The 12,712-nt window shown below is 33.0% G+C and overlaps 2 protein-coding genes across 2 annotated transcripts; both read right to left on the bottom strand.

The window, feature by feature from the left end:
* Nucleotides 7,128–8,875, bottom strand: LOC109353776 (UPF0496 protein At1g20180-like). The gene is made up of 2 exons (XM_019596140.1): nt 8,779–8,875; nt 7,128–8,326 (listed from the first exon to the last, which is right to left on the bottom strand). Exons 1-2 carry the CDS (start codon nt 8,822–8,824, stop codon nt 7,215–7,217), a joined length of 1,158 nt encoding a protein of 385 aa, XP_019451685.1. The 5' UTR covers nt 8,825–8,875; the 3' UTR covers nt 7,128–7,214.
* Nucleotides 10,600–12,347, bottom strand: LOC109353775 (UPF0496 protein At1g20180-like). Its single transcript, XM_019596139.1, has 2 exons — nt 12,251–12,347; nt 10,600–11,798 (listed from the first exon to the last, which is right to left on the bottom strand). The coding sequence occupies exons 1-2, from the start codon at nt 12,294–12,296 to the stop codon at nt 10,687–10,689; spliced, it is 1,158 nt and encodes a 385-aa protein (XP_019451684.1). The 5' UTR covers nt 12,297–12,347; the 3' UTR covers nt 10,600–10,686.

Raw genomic sequence — 12,712 nt, 5'->3', positions numbered from 1 at the left:
GGAGTAGTGTTTCAGTTCAGAAAGTTTCAGTATTGAAAAGTATTTACTCTTTGGTCAGAAAAAACAAGTATTTACCTGAAGAATTGATTGCGCCATAACAAAAAATTCTATTCTTGAGGTTAAATATTTATTGAGTGTAATATTTATGTACAACTAGTGTAAAAATTCATACATAATCAATATATTATCTATCATTTATTTGTATTACTTATTTTTGAAAGTCGTCAAAAATGATCAAATATAAATATGAATGATGTAGTGATAGAATAAAAGTATTCTTACACGTGAACACATTTTTTTCTAATATGTCCGCTTTCTTTTGTTGTTTGAGCTTGGGATTGCATTGAGGACCGTCTCCAACGATGTAAATATAATTTTCCTTCAAGTTTGTTAGGATTTTAGATCTTTACTTAATATGGCAAGGGGGTCAATGAGTCATGTTTCGTGATTTTAGGTTGTACCAAGAACTTCCTAGTTGGTGTGAGAGAAGGAAAATGAGAAGAGTTTGGAAAGTCAGGAAATTACATGAGGGTGAGACTGAGAAGACATTTATGATTTAGGTCCTACACTTGTTTTGGAGCTCTGGGTAATTGGGACTGAGTTTTGAAACACACGATGATCCATAATGTTATATTATGCTGTTAAATAGTAATTGTATATCATATTAATCATAATGTTATGTTATATTGATGATCCATACATGTGGTGTTATGCTGTTAAATAGTAATTGTAGTTGTTTTGTTAATTCATAATTGTGACTTATTAAATAGTTTATACTAAAAAAATCATCATAATGAATGTTAAAATATTGACTTTTTATTTCCTTACGTAACATACAAATATTTTAATAAATAATTTAAATTGTATCTAAATAATATATATGATTATGAGAAAAAATGTATGTATTGTAAAAGTTTTGTATACTGTTAATTCATCATTCATTTTTTTAAACATTATTCACTCTTAAATAATGTAATATGAATAAATAGTAGATAATATAATAATTATATATAAATATTTATACTGACAATATATAAATATTACACTCTAACATCATAGAAACATGCCCACTCCTATATAAGTTGTTTACATACAATTGCATATCTACCCAAAAACCCACCAATAACAGTCTGAGCATGTATTCATGCAGGTCCAGATCATGTCCGATTTCAAAAGTGAATGAACGATGAAAGTTTGGATATCACTAAAAACATTGTTGTTTGGTGAAATATTAACTCAAGAGGTACTATAGAAAATATAAAATCAGTTAATTATATTCAAAACTATCTATTATAATTAGTGATATCTTACTACATAGTTAATCATCTGTTAAAGTTCGTGTACCTTCATACTCAAGCAAGCATGGCTCTTTTCTTCTTCATTCTTTCTCTAGGCCTTTTTGCTTCTGCTTAAGCCCATTGTTTCCTTCTTTTGTTTTTCCCTTGTTATTTTGTATTGGGCCATTGTGTTAGTTAAAGTCCATACTCTAAGAATAGTAGTTTAGTTGTGGTTGGTATTTAACCACTTTCCTATTTTAGCTTTGGTTCTCTCGGTCATAATATTCTCTGAAGGCAAGTGAATGAAATACTTTTTCTCTTCTTCTATTTCTTGCAAAGCATGTGTTTGTCTTTCTTGCAAGGATCAGTAAAGATATCTTCTCTTGGATATTTGTCTTTCCCCTGCACTTAAGAAGCTAAGATGGTATCAGAGCAATTCATGCTCTGATTCATCTTCAAGATCTTCTGCTTCTTCTCCAAAAATTCTCCTACCAAGAATTCCTCCAGTTCCTTCCTTCGACTTCTTCATTCCTTCACATAAATGGCCAATCAACTAATTCTCGAGCAATATGTCAATCCATACTTTCTTCACTCAATTGAAAACCCTGCCTTAATCTTGGTGACACCCCTACTGAATGGAATAAATTACCATTCATGGTCGAGAGCAATGAAACTGGCTTTAGATTCAAAGAACAAACTCAGTTTCATTGATGGCAGCCTTCCTCAACCCCTACCAGGTGATTCTATGTATCATCCATGGAAAAGATGCAATACCATGATCTTGTCATGGATACAACACCCAATAGAAGAATCAATAGTGAAATCAATCATCTGGATGAACCCAGTCCCTGAAGTATGGAAGGACCTTCAAGAAAGGTTCTATCAAGGAGACATGTTTCGAATTATAGAAGTTCTTGAAGATTTCTATCGCCTAAATCAAGGTAATCTTACTATATCAGAATTTTATACTCAATTGAAAAGCATATGGGAAGAAATTGAAGAATTTACACATATCCCTAATTGCAAATGTGCCACACCATGTACTTGCGGAGTGATTCAGTGTGTCAAAACCTATAGAGAGCAAACCTATGTAATCAGATTTCTCAAAGGGGTAAATGAGCAATATGCTCATGTAAGGTCACAAATTATGCTACTAGATCCCCTTCCCAACATCAGTAAAACCTTTTCCCTATTGATCCAACAAGAAAGACAGTTTAACCTCCTTACCCTACCCACATTAGAAGCCGAGACTCGAATTTTACACATTAACTCAAAACAAGAACCCTTTCCCAGGAATCCTAGCAACACTACAATCTCCACTCCATGGGGCAGAGGGGGTTATACTTACAGAGGTATAAGCAATAGGAAAAATGGACCAAATAGAAGTCAAGGGAATAAATTTTGTACCTTTTGTGAAAGGACAAAACCATACAATTGAAACTTGCTTTCTCAAACATGGATACCCCCTAGCTACCAAAGCAATAAACCAAACAGAATGGTCAATCATACCATTGGTTTCCCTCTAGACAAAGAATATACTACTGATCATGACTTCCCAGCACCTAGGACACCTCAAGCTAACACCAGAACATTCACTGAGGATGAGATGCAAGACATACTTGATCTTCTGCAACAATCCAAAAAGGGGGCCATACCATCAACTCTGCAGTGAACACCACATTTCCCTCTAATACAACAACTTCTCTTAGTACACCAGGTAACATTAATTTCGCATGGTTATTGGAAACAGGTACTACAGATCACATATCTTCTAATATTGCAAATTTTCACACATACAAGTCCATAACACCCTTCCATTACCTTGCCAAATGGAGACTCAATCTCTACATGCATTTCTGGCACAGTTAATCTAAATGCTTCCCTCACCCTTACTAATGTTCTTCTTGTTCCAGAATTCCATGTTAATCTCTTAGTTGTTAACAAATTAATGCATGATTTACAATGTTACTTGCTTATTTCTAAAAAACAGTGCTTAATCTTATAGAACCATACCAAGAAAGTGATTGGTTCTGCTAGGCCTCATCAAGGATTATTCCTGCTTGATCTTGATCACTCTAGAACTTTAATGTCAAACTCTACTTCTTTTGTTAACAATGCTTACAATGATTGTCTATGGCACTTAAGACTAGGACATGTTCCCAATCCTGTTTTGTTAAGTCTAAATAAACATTTTCATTTCATTCATGCTAAGAAGAATTCTATTCCTTGTGATATTTGCCACATGTCTAAACAACACAAATTACCTTTTGCTCATAGTACATCTACTACAACAAAACCTTTTGAAATATTGCATGCTGATATTTGGGAACCATATGCTGTCCCTACTTTGTTTGGTCATAAATACTTTGTAACTCTTGTAGATGATCATACAAGATTCACTTGGGCCTTATTGTTAAAAACTAAGGCTAGACCTCACCTCATTAATTTCATAACCTACATTGAAACTCAATTTGACAACAAACTGAAATGCCTTAAGTGATAATGTTGTGTTGAGACTCTCCAACAAAATGGGGTAGTTGAACGAAAACATCAACACATCCTTAATGTTGCAAGAGCCCTTTATTTCCAATGCAATTTACCTCCAAAATTGTGGAATTTTGCTATCCAACACTCTATCCACCTCATTAATAGGACACCTACCCCTCTACTGCAACAAAGAAGTCCATATCAGTGTCTATACCATACCCTTCCAACTTTAGATACCTTAAAAGTTTTTGGTTGCCTAGAATATACCACAACCTACAATCCCATAGAACCAAGTTCCAATCGAGGGCTATTAAATCAGTCTTCCTTGGCTTCCAAGAAGGCACCAATGACATACCTCTCACACCCCATCCTTTCTCCACAACTCCAACCATGATCCCTCATATTCACAATACCCCTCTTAATCCCATAAGACAATCTAGTAGGATCAGAAAACCTCATTCTCACCTCCAAGGCTACCATTGCAATCTCATCAACTCTCCTTCAATCCATAACTCCTCTGCAATAGGAACTTCTGCCTCACAGTCACTGCAAATGCTGAACCATCTTCTTACAAGCAAGCTTCCACCATTCCCTGCTGGCAAGAAGCAATGCAGAAGGAATTATCAGCTCTATAACTTAATCAAACTTGGTCCCTAGTCCCTCTACCACCTGATAAATCCATTGTTGGCTGCAAACGGGTCTACAAAATAAAGTACCTTGCAGATGGGACCCTGGATAGATACAAAGTTAGGCTGGTGGCAAAAGGGTTCACACAATTGGAAGGTGTAGACTATTTTGGTACCTTCTCACCCGTGGTCAAAATCACTACCATCAGAGTCATCATAGCTCTAACTGCTGCAAAATCTTGGTTCTTGGAGCAATTGGACATCAATAACGCCTTCCTCCATCGTGATCTTCATGAGGATGTGTATATGCAACCTATCCCTGGGCTTCTTTCTACTAATTCACCTCTGGTTTGCAAGCTTCATAAGTCCTTATATGGACTAAAGCAGACCAGTCGTGAGTGGCACACAACCCTATCTACAAAACTCATCTCCTTGGGCTACCACCATTCCTTTACTGACCAGGCTCTCTTCACCAAGTCATCATCCAAATCCTTCACAACAATCTTGGTTTATGTAGACGTTCTTGTTCTTACTGGCAACAACATTTCAGAAATCAAATCTGTAAAAACAGTTTTGGATAATGCATACAAAATCAAGGACCTTGGTCACTTGAGATACTTCTTGGGTTTTGAAATTGCAAGATCTCCTCAAGGCATACACTTAAATCAACGACAATACACTTTATCCTTGCTAGAAGACTTTGGAACCTTGGCTGCCAAGCCTGCTTCCACACCCTTTGACCCTACTCTTAAACTTCAAATTCACCAAGGCTCTCCCCTTCAAGACCCCTCTTCTTATCGCAGACTTGTTGGCAGATTAATATACCTTACAATCTCAAGGCCTAACATCTCCTATGTTGTGCAACAATTGAGCTTGTTCATATCACAACCTCACACCATCCACTACAAAGTTGCCTTACAGGTTTTACACTACTTAAAGTCTTCTCCATCTCATGGTTTATTCTTCTCCTCTTCCTCCACATTCAAAATCACTCCCTTTGCCGATTCAGACTGGGCTTGTTGCCTCGACACCCGAAAATTCATAACTGGATTATGCATATTTTTGGGCTCTCTTCCCTTATCTCATGGAAGACAAAGAAACAAAACACCGTGAGTCGGTCCTCATCGGAAGTAGAATACCGAGCTTTTGGAACTTTGGCGTGTGAAATTTAGTGGTTACACTATCTCTTCAATGACCTTCATCTTCCACCATTAACTTCTACCTCTGTTTACTGCGATAATCAATCCGCCATTTACTTAGCTCACAATCCAGTGTTCCACGAAAGGACTAAACATATTGAAATTGACTATCATGTCATTCGTGATAAAATTCAGAAAGGAATTATTCATTTGCTTCCCATTCCATTGTCCGACCAACTTGCTGATGCCTTCAGGAAACCTCTTCCACCTAAGTCTTTCAAAGTCTTCATTTCCAAGTTGGGACTCTCTGATCTGCACCGTCCAACTTGAGGGGAGGTGTTAAAGTTCATGTACCTTCATACTTAAGCAAGCATGGCTCTCTTCTTCTTCATTCTTTCTTTGGGCCTTTTTGCTTCTGCTTAAGCCCATTGTTTCCTTCTTTTGTTTTTCCCTTGTTATTTTGTATTGGGCCATTGTGTTAGTTAAAACCCATACTCTAAGAATAGTAGTTTAGTTGTGGTTGGTATTTAACCACTTTCCTATTTTAGCTTTGGTTCTCTCGGTCATAATATTCTCTGAAGGCAAGTGAATAAAAGACTTTTTCTCTTCTTCTATTTCTTATAAAACATGCGTTTGTCTTTCTTACAAGGCTCAGTAAAGATCTCTTCTCTTGGATATTTCTTTTTCCCTGCACCCAATAAGCTAAGATCATCAATGAGCTTTATATTCATTTAACATAAAACAAATCAATACTATAAAGGCTGAACCTCATTCAATAATATCAGTAACCTCAACTTTAGTTGTTCTTATCAATCTTTGGTTAGCCGGGTGAGTAACTATTACAACAACAAGTCGAGTATCTTCTTCAGTAACTATTAACTTCATTTATTCTTAATAACATCTTTATTATAGAATAATAAAATTGACAAACATGAGAAAGATTGAGGTCTAAATTAATATTTTATTTTGTTAAAATAACAAATTCAAACCCAATGATAAGATAAATGACTAGTTTGAAATTTTATTTAATAAGAGAATCAAATTATAACATAAAAAATTAAAGAACCAAAAAATATTTTCCCTAATTTTTTAAGGGACCAACTGAGCAAACATAACAGGAGCAAAAGAGATGAATGCTCATATTAAAACTATGTATTATAATAAAATAATATATTCATTCTTATTTGGATATCCCATATTATTTTATAATTTATTATAATTTCTCATAAAATAAGAATAACATATATTTTTTTCCTGACAATAACAAACATTATTCGGGTCCCACAACGTCTACCTTTTTTCTCACAATATCTATCTCTCTCCTTATTTTCTTTTGGTTAAAAACCACCAATAATTATTTTTATTTAAGAACAAAAAGACAGAAAATAAGAATGACATAATAGAAAATAAACTAAATTCTTATTCCGTTAAGAATACTGTTAATTAAATTTTTACTCTACAAATCAATAACAATACATACACTCTACAACAAAAAATCTCAAGAAAACCAAAATCAATTAGCATAATAAATTAAAAATCATTGGCATCTCATGGACGAACGTTAAAATAAAAATAAAAAACAAAAAAAAAAACAAATCTTTTACAGACAGAAGTTATGGTATAGGAAAACTAAAAACAAACAAAAATTATTTGAAAGCAATGAACACTGGCCATAACCATGCATCTTATAATCCAATGTTCTCTTTCTCAGTAATTTTTTGCATAACAAGAGTCCTGGATCTGTTTATGGTAAGAAAACACAAGTAAACATGTTCTTCAAGCTCTTCCAATTGATCCAAAAAGCTAGACTCATGTTCATGAAAGTCCTTCATAACCTGCTTCAGTATTTCACTTTTCATTATATTCTTCACACACACATCAGCAATCATTTTCCTGTGCTCTACCTCATCATGTAGCCTCTTCACCATTCTACTCATTGTGTCCAAATCATTGATCAATATATAAATCCCTTTGGTTGAAACATCAAGTTGATCACACAATCTTTCACAATAACTTGTAGTGCTAAAGTTTTCATTTTTCATCTTGATTCTCTTCATGAACAAACCAACTAAGCCACCCACTATAGCAGGTGCTGCCACCAATCCAACTATGCTATGAAAAGAAAATACTAGTAGAGTAACAAGAATTGCACAATGTGATGTTACAAGTACTACTCCACCTAACCTTTTGCAAACTCTCTTCAATGATATTGTTCTTCGAATTCTCCTTCTCTTTGATTTTAGTCTATGTAGGAGTTCAATATATTGGTCATGAATCTCATGGAACTGAATAGTGCTAATGATGTAAAAAGGGTTTTTTTGCATTGCAAAAGAAGTAAGCTCTTTATAGATATCCTTGAAGTTTTGGTCATTTTCATTTGCACCATCATGCACCCTTTTGCTTAACATAACAACCCTTGTTATCCTTCTATTAGAAAGTCTCATTGAATTGATTCCTTCAAGGATTTTGTCACAAAAGAGGCTTGCTTCTAAAGTGGCCTCAAAATAATCAACTAGAAGAATATGCACCTTATAGCTTTGTGTCATATTAGTCATGATTTCTTGCCTTGGTTCAAGCAAATGCTCAGTAAGATGCATGTGGAAGGGAAGAGAAGAAGAAGTTGAAGAAGTTGAAGAAGAAGAAGAAGGAGAAGAGAGTCTTATTGTCTTTCCAAGATGCCCTTGTGCCTTGTTGCATATTTCAATGTATGACTTTGTTCTGAATGCTTCATGGTATTCTTCATTCACGTTTGGACTTGTACACATGTTATCTTCCTCACATTCTTTCCTTGACCTACCTGGTTTACATAAAACGAACTACACTATTAGCTAATTATTCCTAATGTTCTACATATAATTTCAGGGTTTAACAAAAAATAACCATATCAGTGTGTTTGATACGACGATGGACTTTAAAGTTGATCATAGGCTGAAAACCTATAACTACTAAGTTAACCCATTGAAGTGAATTTGATAAAATAGTTATTTTAAAATGATATAAATTAAATGACTTACAAGCCATAACTTATAGAAATTCGGTAAAGAAGAAAAGCAAAACTTATCAGCAGGTGTTTGCATTAATTAGCTGTTGCTTCTAAGATTAACTACTGTATTTACCTTAAGGAACCTAATAAGAATTTGATGATAGAGAAGGACTAACAAAAATTGAAACATATATAATATAAGGAAATAACGAAGATATTTTATATTATATGAACAAAAGAGAAAGGGTTGTGAGAATTGAACTGACCTGTTGTTCTTGTTTGCAAACAACAAAACCACCGAACGTGTGTCATTTCTATGAGATCTATCTTTTTCTCTTGGACTAGAGAAAATTGTATGAAGAAATGGATAGACCTAATATATATATATAGAGAGAGAGAGGTTGTTGTGTATTTATTGCTATGGGGAAGTTAAGAAAAGAGGAGAAGAAATCCAGTTGGCAGTTAGTATCACCACAAATGTTTAATGTCTTGCTTTCCAAGTTAACGTACCTCATACGTTGTGTTCTCCTTCGCCCACGTCATCACGGCTGGCTCCTCCCACAAGCTCAATCTAGCCATTTATGTTTGGAATATAAATCATGAAAATCAACTCATCTCCTTTAATGAGGAGAGAAGTTATTGATTTTATATTTAATTTCGAAAAAATGTTATATTATTTTATTTTAAAGAATAAAAGTATCATATTATATTTTTTTTTCTTTTATTTTTTATCTATTTTCCTCTCTAATAATGGAGAAGATTCTAACTCAAATTATCTAGTTTTATATTCTTTATATCAATTACATAAAATTTTGCTTATTAATAAATAACATACACCTTCTAATTTTTCCTTAATTGTAATAATACTGTTTAGATATTTGACAAAACATTATTAAACTGATATAAAGAGAGAGAAATCCCACATAGATAGTCTGGATTCTTCTATTTGATGAAAGATATTATCATTCACAATTTTGTATACATATTTTTTACTCATTTATAATTTTATATGATTTGTAAATTAATCATTAATAAATAAAATATCATTTCGGTCATAATATTCTCTGAAGGCAAGTGAATAAAAGACTTTTTCTCTTCTTCTATTTCTTATAAAACATGCGTTTGTCTTTCTTACAAGGCTCAGTAAAGATCTCTTCTCTTGGATATTTCTTTTTCCCTGCACCCAATAAGCTAAGATCATCAATGAGCTTTATATTCATTTAACATAAAACAAATCAATACTATAAAGGCTGAACCTCATTCAATAATATCAGTAACCTCAACTTTAGTTGTTCTTATCAATCTTTGGTTAGCCGGGTGAGTAACTATTACAACAACAAGTCGAGTATCTTCTTCAGTAACTATTAACTTCATTTATTCTTAATAACATCTTTATTATAGAATAATAAAATTGACAAACATGAGAAAGATTGAGGTCTAAATTAATATTTTATTTTGTTAAAATAACAAATTCAAACCCAATGATAAGATAAATGACTAGTTTGAAATTTTATTTAATAAGAGAATCAAATTATAACATAAAAAATTAAAGAACCAAAAAATATTTTCCCTAATTTTTTAAGGGACCAACTGAGCAAACATAACAGGAGCAAAAGAGATGAATGCTCATATTAAAACTATGTATTATAATAAAATAATATATTCATTCTTATTTGGATATCCCATATTATTTTATAATTTATTATAATTTCTCATAAAATAAGAATAACATATATTTTTTTCCTGACAATAACAAACATTATTCGGGTCCCACAACGTCTACCTTTTTTCTCACAATATCTATCTCTCTCCTTATTTTCTTTTGGTTAAAAACCACCAATAATTATTTTTATTTAAGAACAAAAAGACAGAAAATAAGAATGACATAATAGAAAATAAACTAAATTCTTATTCCGTTAAGAATACTGTTAATTAAATTTTTACTCTACAAATCAATAACAATACATACACTCTACAACAAAAAATCTCAAGAAAACCAAAATCAATTAGCATAATAAATTAAAAATCATTGGCATCTCATGGACGAACGTTAAAATAAAAATAAAAAACAAAAAAAAAAACAAATCTTTTACAGACAGAAGTTATGGTATAGGAAAACTAAAAACAAACAAAAATTATTTGAAAGCAATGAACACTGGCCATAACCATGCATCTTATAATCCAATGTTCTCTTTCTCAGTAATTTTTTGCATAACAAGAGTCCTGGATCTGTTTATGGTAAGAAAACACAAGTAAACATGTTCTTCAAGCTCTTCCAATTGATCCAAAAAGCTAGACTCATGTTCATGAAAGTCCTTCATAACCTGCTTCAGTATTTCACTTTTCATTATATTCTTCACACACACATCAGCAATCATTTTCCTGTGCTCTACCTCATCATGTAGCCTCTTCACCATTCTACTCATTGTGTCCAAATCATTGATCAATATATAAATCCCTTTGGTTGAAACATCAAGTTGATCACACAATCTTTCACAATAACTTGTAGTGCTAAAGTTTTCATTTTTCATCTTGATTCTCTTCATGAACAAACCAACTAAGCCACCCACTATAGCAGGTGCTGCCACCAATCCAACTATGCTATGAAAAGAAAATACTAGTAGAGTAACAAGAATTGCACAATGTGATGTTACAAGTACTACTCCACCTAACCTTTTGCAAACTCTCTTCAATGATATTGTTCTTCGAATTCTCCTTCTCTTTGATTTTAGTCTATGTAGGAGTTCAATATATTGGTCATGAATCTCATGGAACTGAATAGTGCTAATGATGTAAAAAGGGTTTTTTTGCATTGCAAAAGAAGTAAGCTCTTTATAGATATCCTTGAAGTTTTGGTCATTTTCATTTGCACCATCATGCACCCTTTTGCTTAACATAACAACCCTTGTTATCCTTCTATTAGAAAGTCTCATTGAATTGATTCCTTCAAGGATTTTGTCACAAAAGAGGCTTGCTTCTAAAGTGGCCTCAAAATAATCAACTAGAAGAATATGCACCTTATAGCTTTGTGTCATATTAGTCATGATTTCTTGCCTTGGTTCAAGCAAATGCTCAGTAAGATGCATGTGGAAGGGAAGAGAAGAAGAAGTTGAAGAAGTTGAAGAAGAAGAAGAAGGAGAAGAGAGTCTTATTGTCTTTCCAAGATGCCCTTGTGCCTTGTTGCATATTTCAATGTATGACTTTGTTCTGAATGCTTCATGGTATTCTTCATTCACGTTTGGACTTGTACACATGTTATCTTCCTCACATTCTTTCCTTGACCTACCTGGTTTACATAAAACGAACTACACTATTAGCTAATTATTCCTAATGTTCTACATATAATTTCAGGGTTTAACAAAAAATAACCATATCAGTGTGTTTGATACGACGATGGACTTTAAAGTTGATCATAGGCTGAAAACCTATAACTACTAAGTTAACCCATTGAAGTGAATTTGATAAAATAGTTATTTTAAAATGATATAAATTAAATGACTTACAAGCCATAACTTATAGAAATTCGGTAAAGAAGAAAAGCAAAACTTATCAGCAGGTGTTTGCATTAATTAGCTGTTGCTTCTAAGATTAACTACTGTATTTACCTTAAGGAACCTAATAAGAATTTGATGATAGAGAAGGACTAACAAAAATTGAAACATATATAATATAAGGAAATAACGAAGATATTTTATATTATATGAACAAAAGAGAAAGGGTTGTGAGAATTGAACTGACCTGTTGTTCTTGTTTGCAAACAACAAAACCACCGAACGTGTGTCATTTCTATGAGATCTATCTTTTTCTCTTGGACTAGAGAAAATTGTATGAAGAAATGGATAGACCTAATATATATATATAGAGAGAGAGAGGTTGTTGTGTATTTATTGCTATGGGGAAGTTAAGAAAAGAGGAGAAGAAATCCAGTTGGCAGTTAGTATCACCACAAATGTTTAATGTCTTGCTTTCCAAGTTAACGTACCTCATACGTTGTGTTCTCCTTCGCCCACGTCATCACGGCTGGCTCCTCCCACAAGCTCAATCTAGCCATTTATGTTTGGAATATAAATCATGAAAATCAACTCATCTCCTTTAATGAGGAGAGAAGTTATTGATTTTATATTTAATTTCGAAAAAATGTTATATTATTTTATTTTAAAGAATAAAAGTATCATATTATATTTTTTTTTCTTTTATTTT

This window comes from Lupinus angustifolius, chromosome LG08 (genome assembly GCF_001865875.1).
Source record: "Lupinus angustifolius cultivar Tanjil chromosome LG08, LupAngTanjil_v1.0, whole genome shotgun sequence".
Taxonomy (NCBI): domain Eukaryota; kingdom Viridiplantae; phylum Streptophyta; class Magnoliopsida; order Fabales; family Fabaceae; genus Lupinus; species Lupinus angustifolius.
Note: the sequence above shows the minus strand (reverse complement) of the source record. Positions and strands in the feature narration are given on the sequence as shown.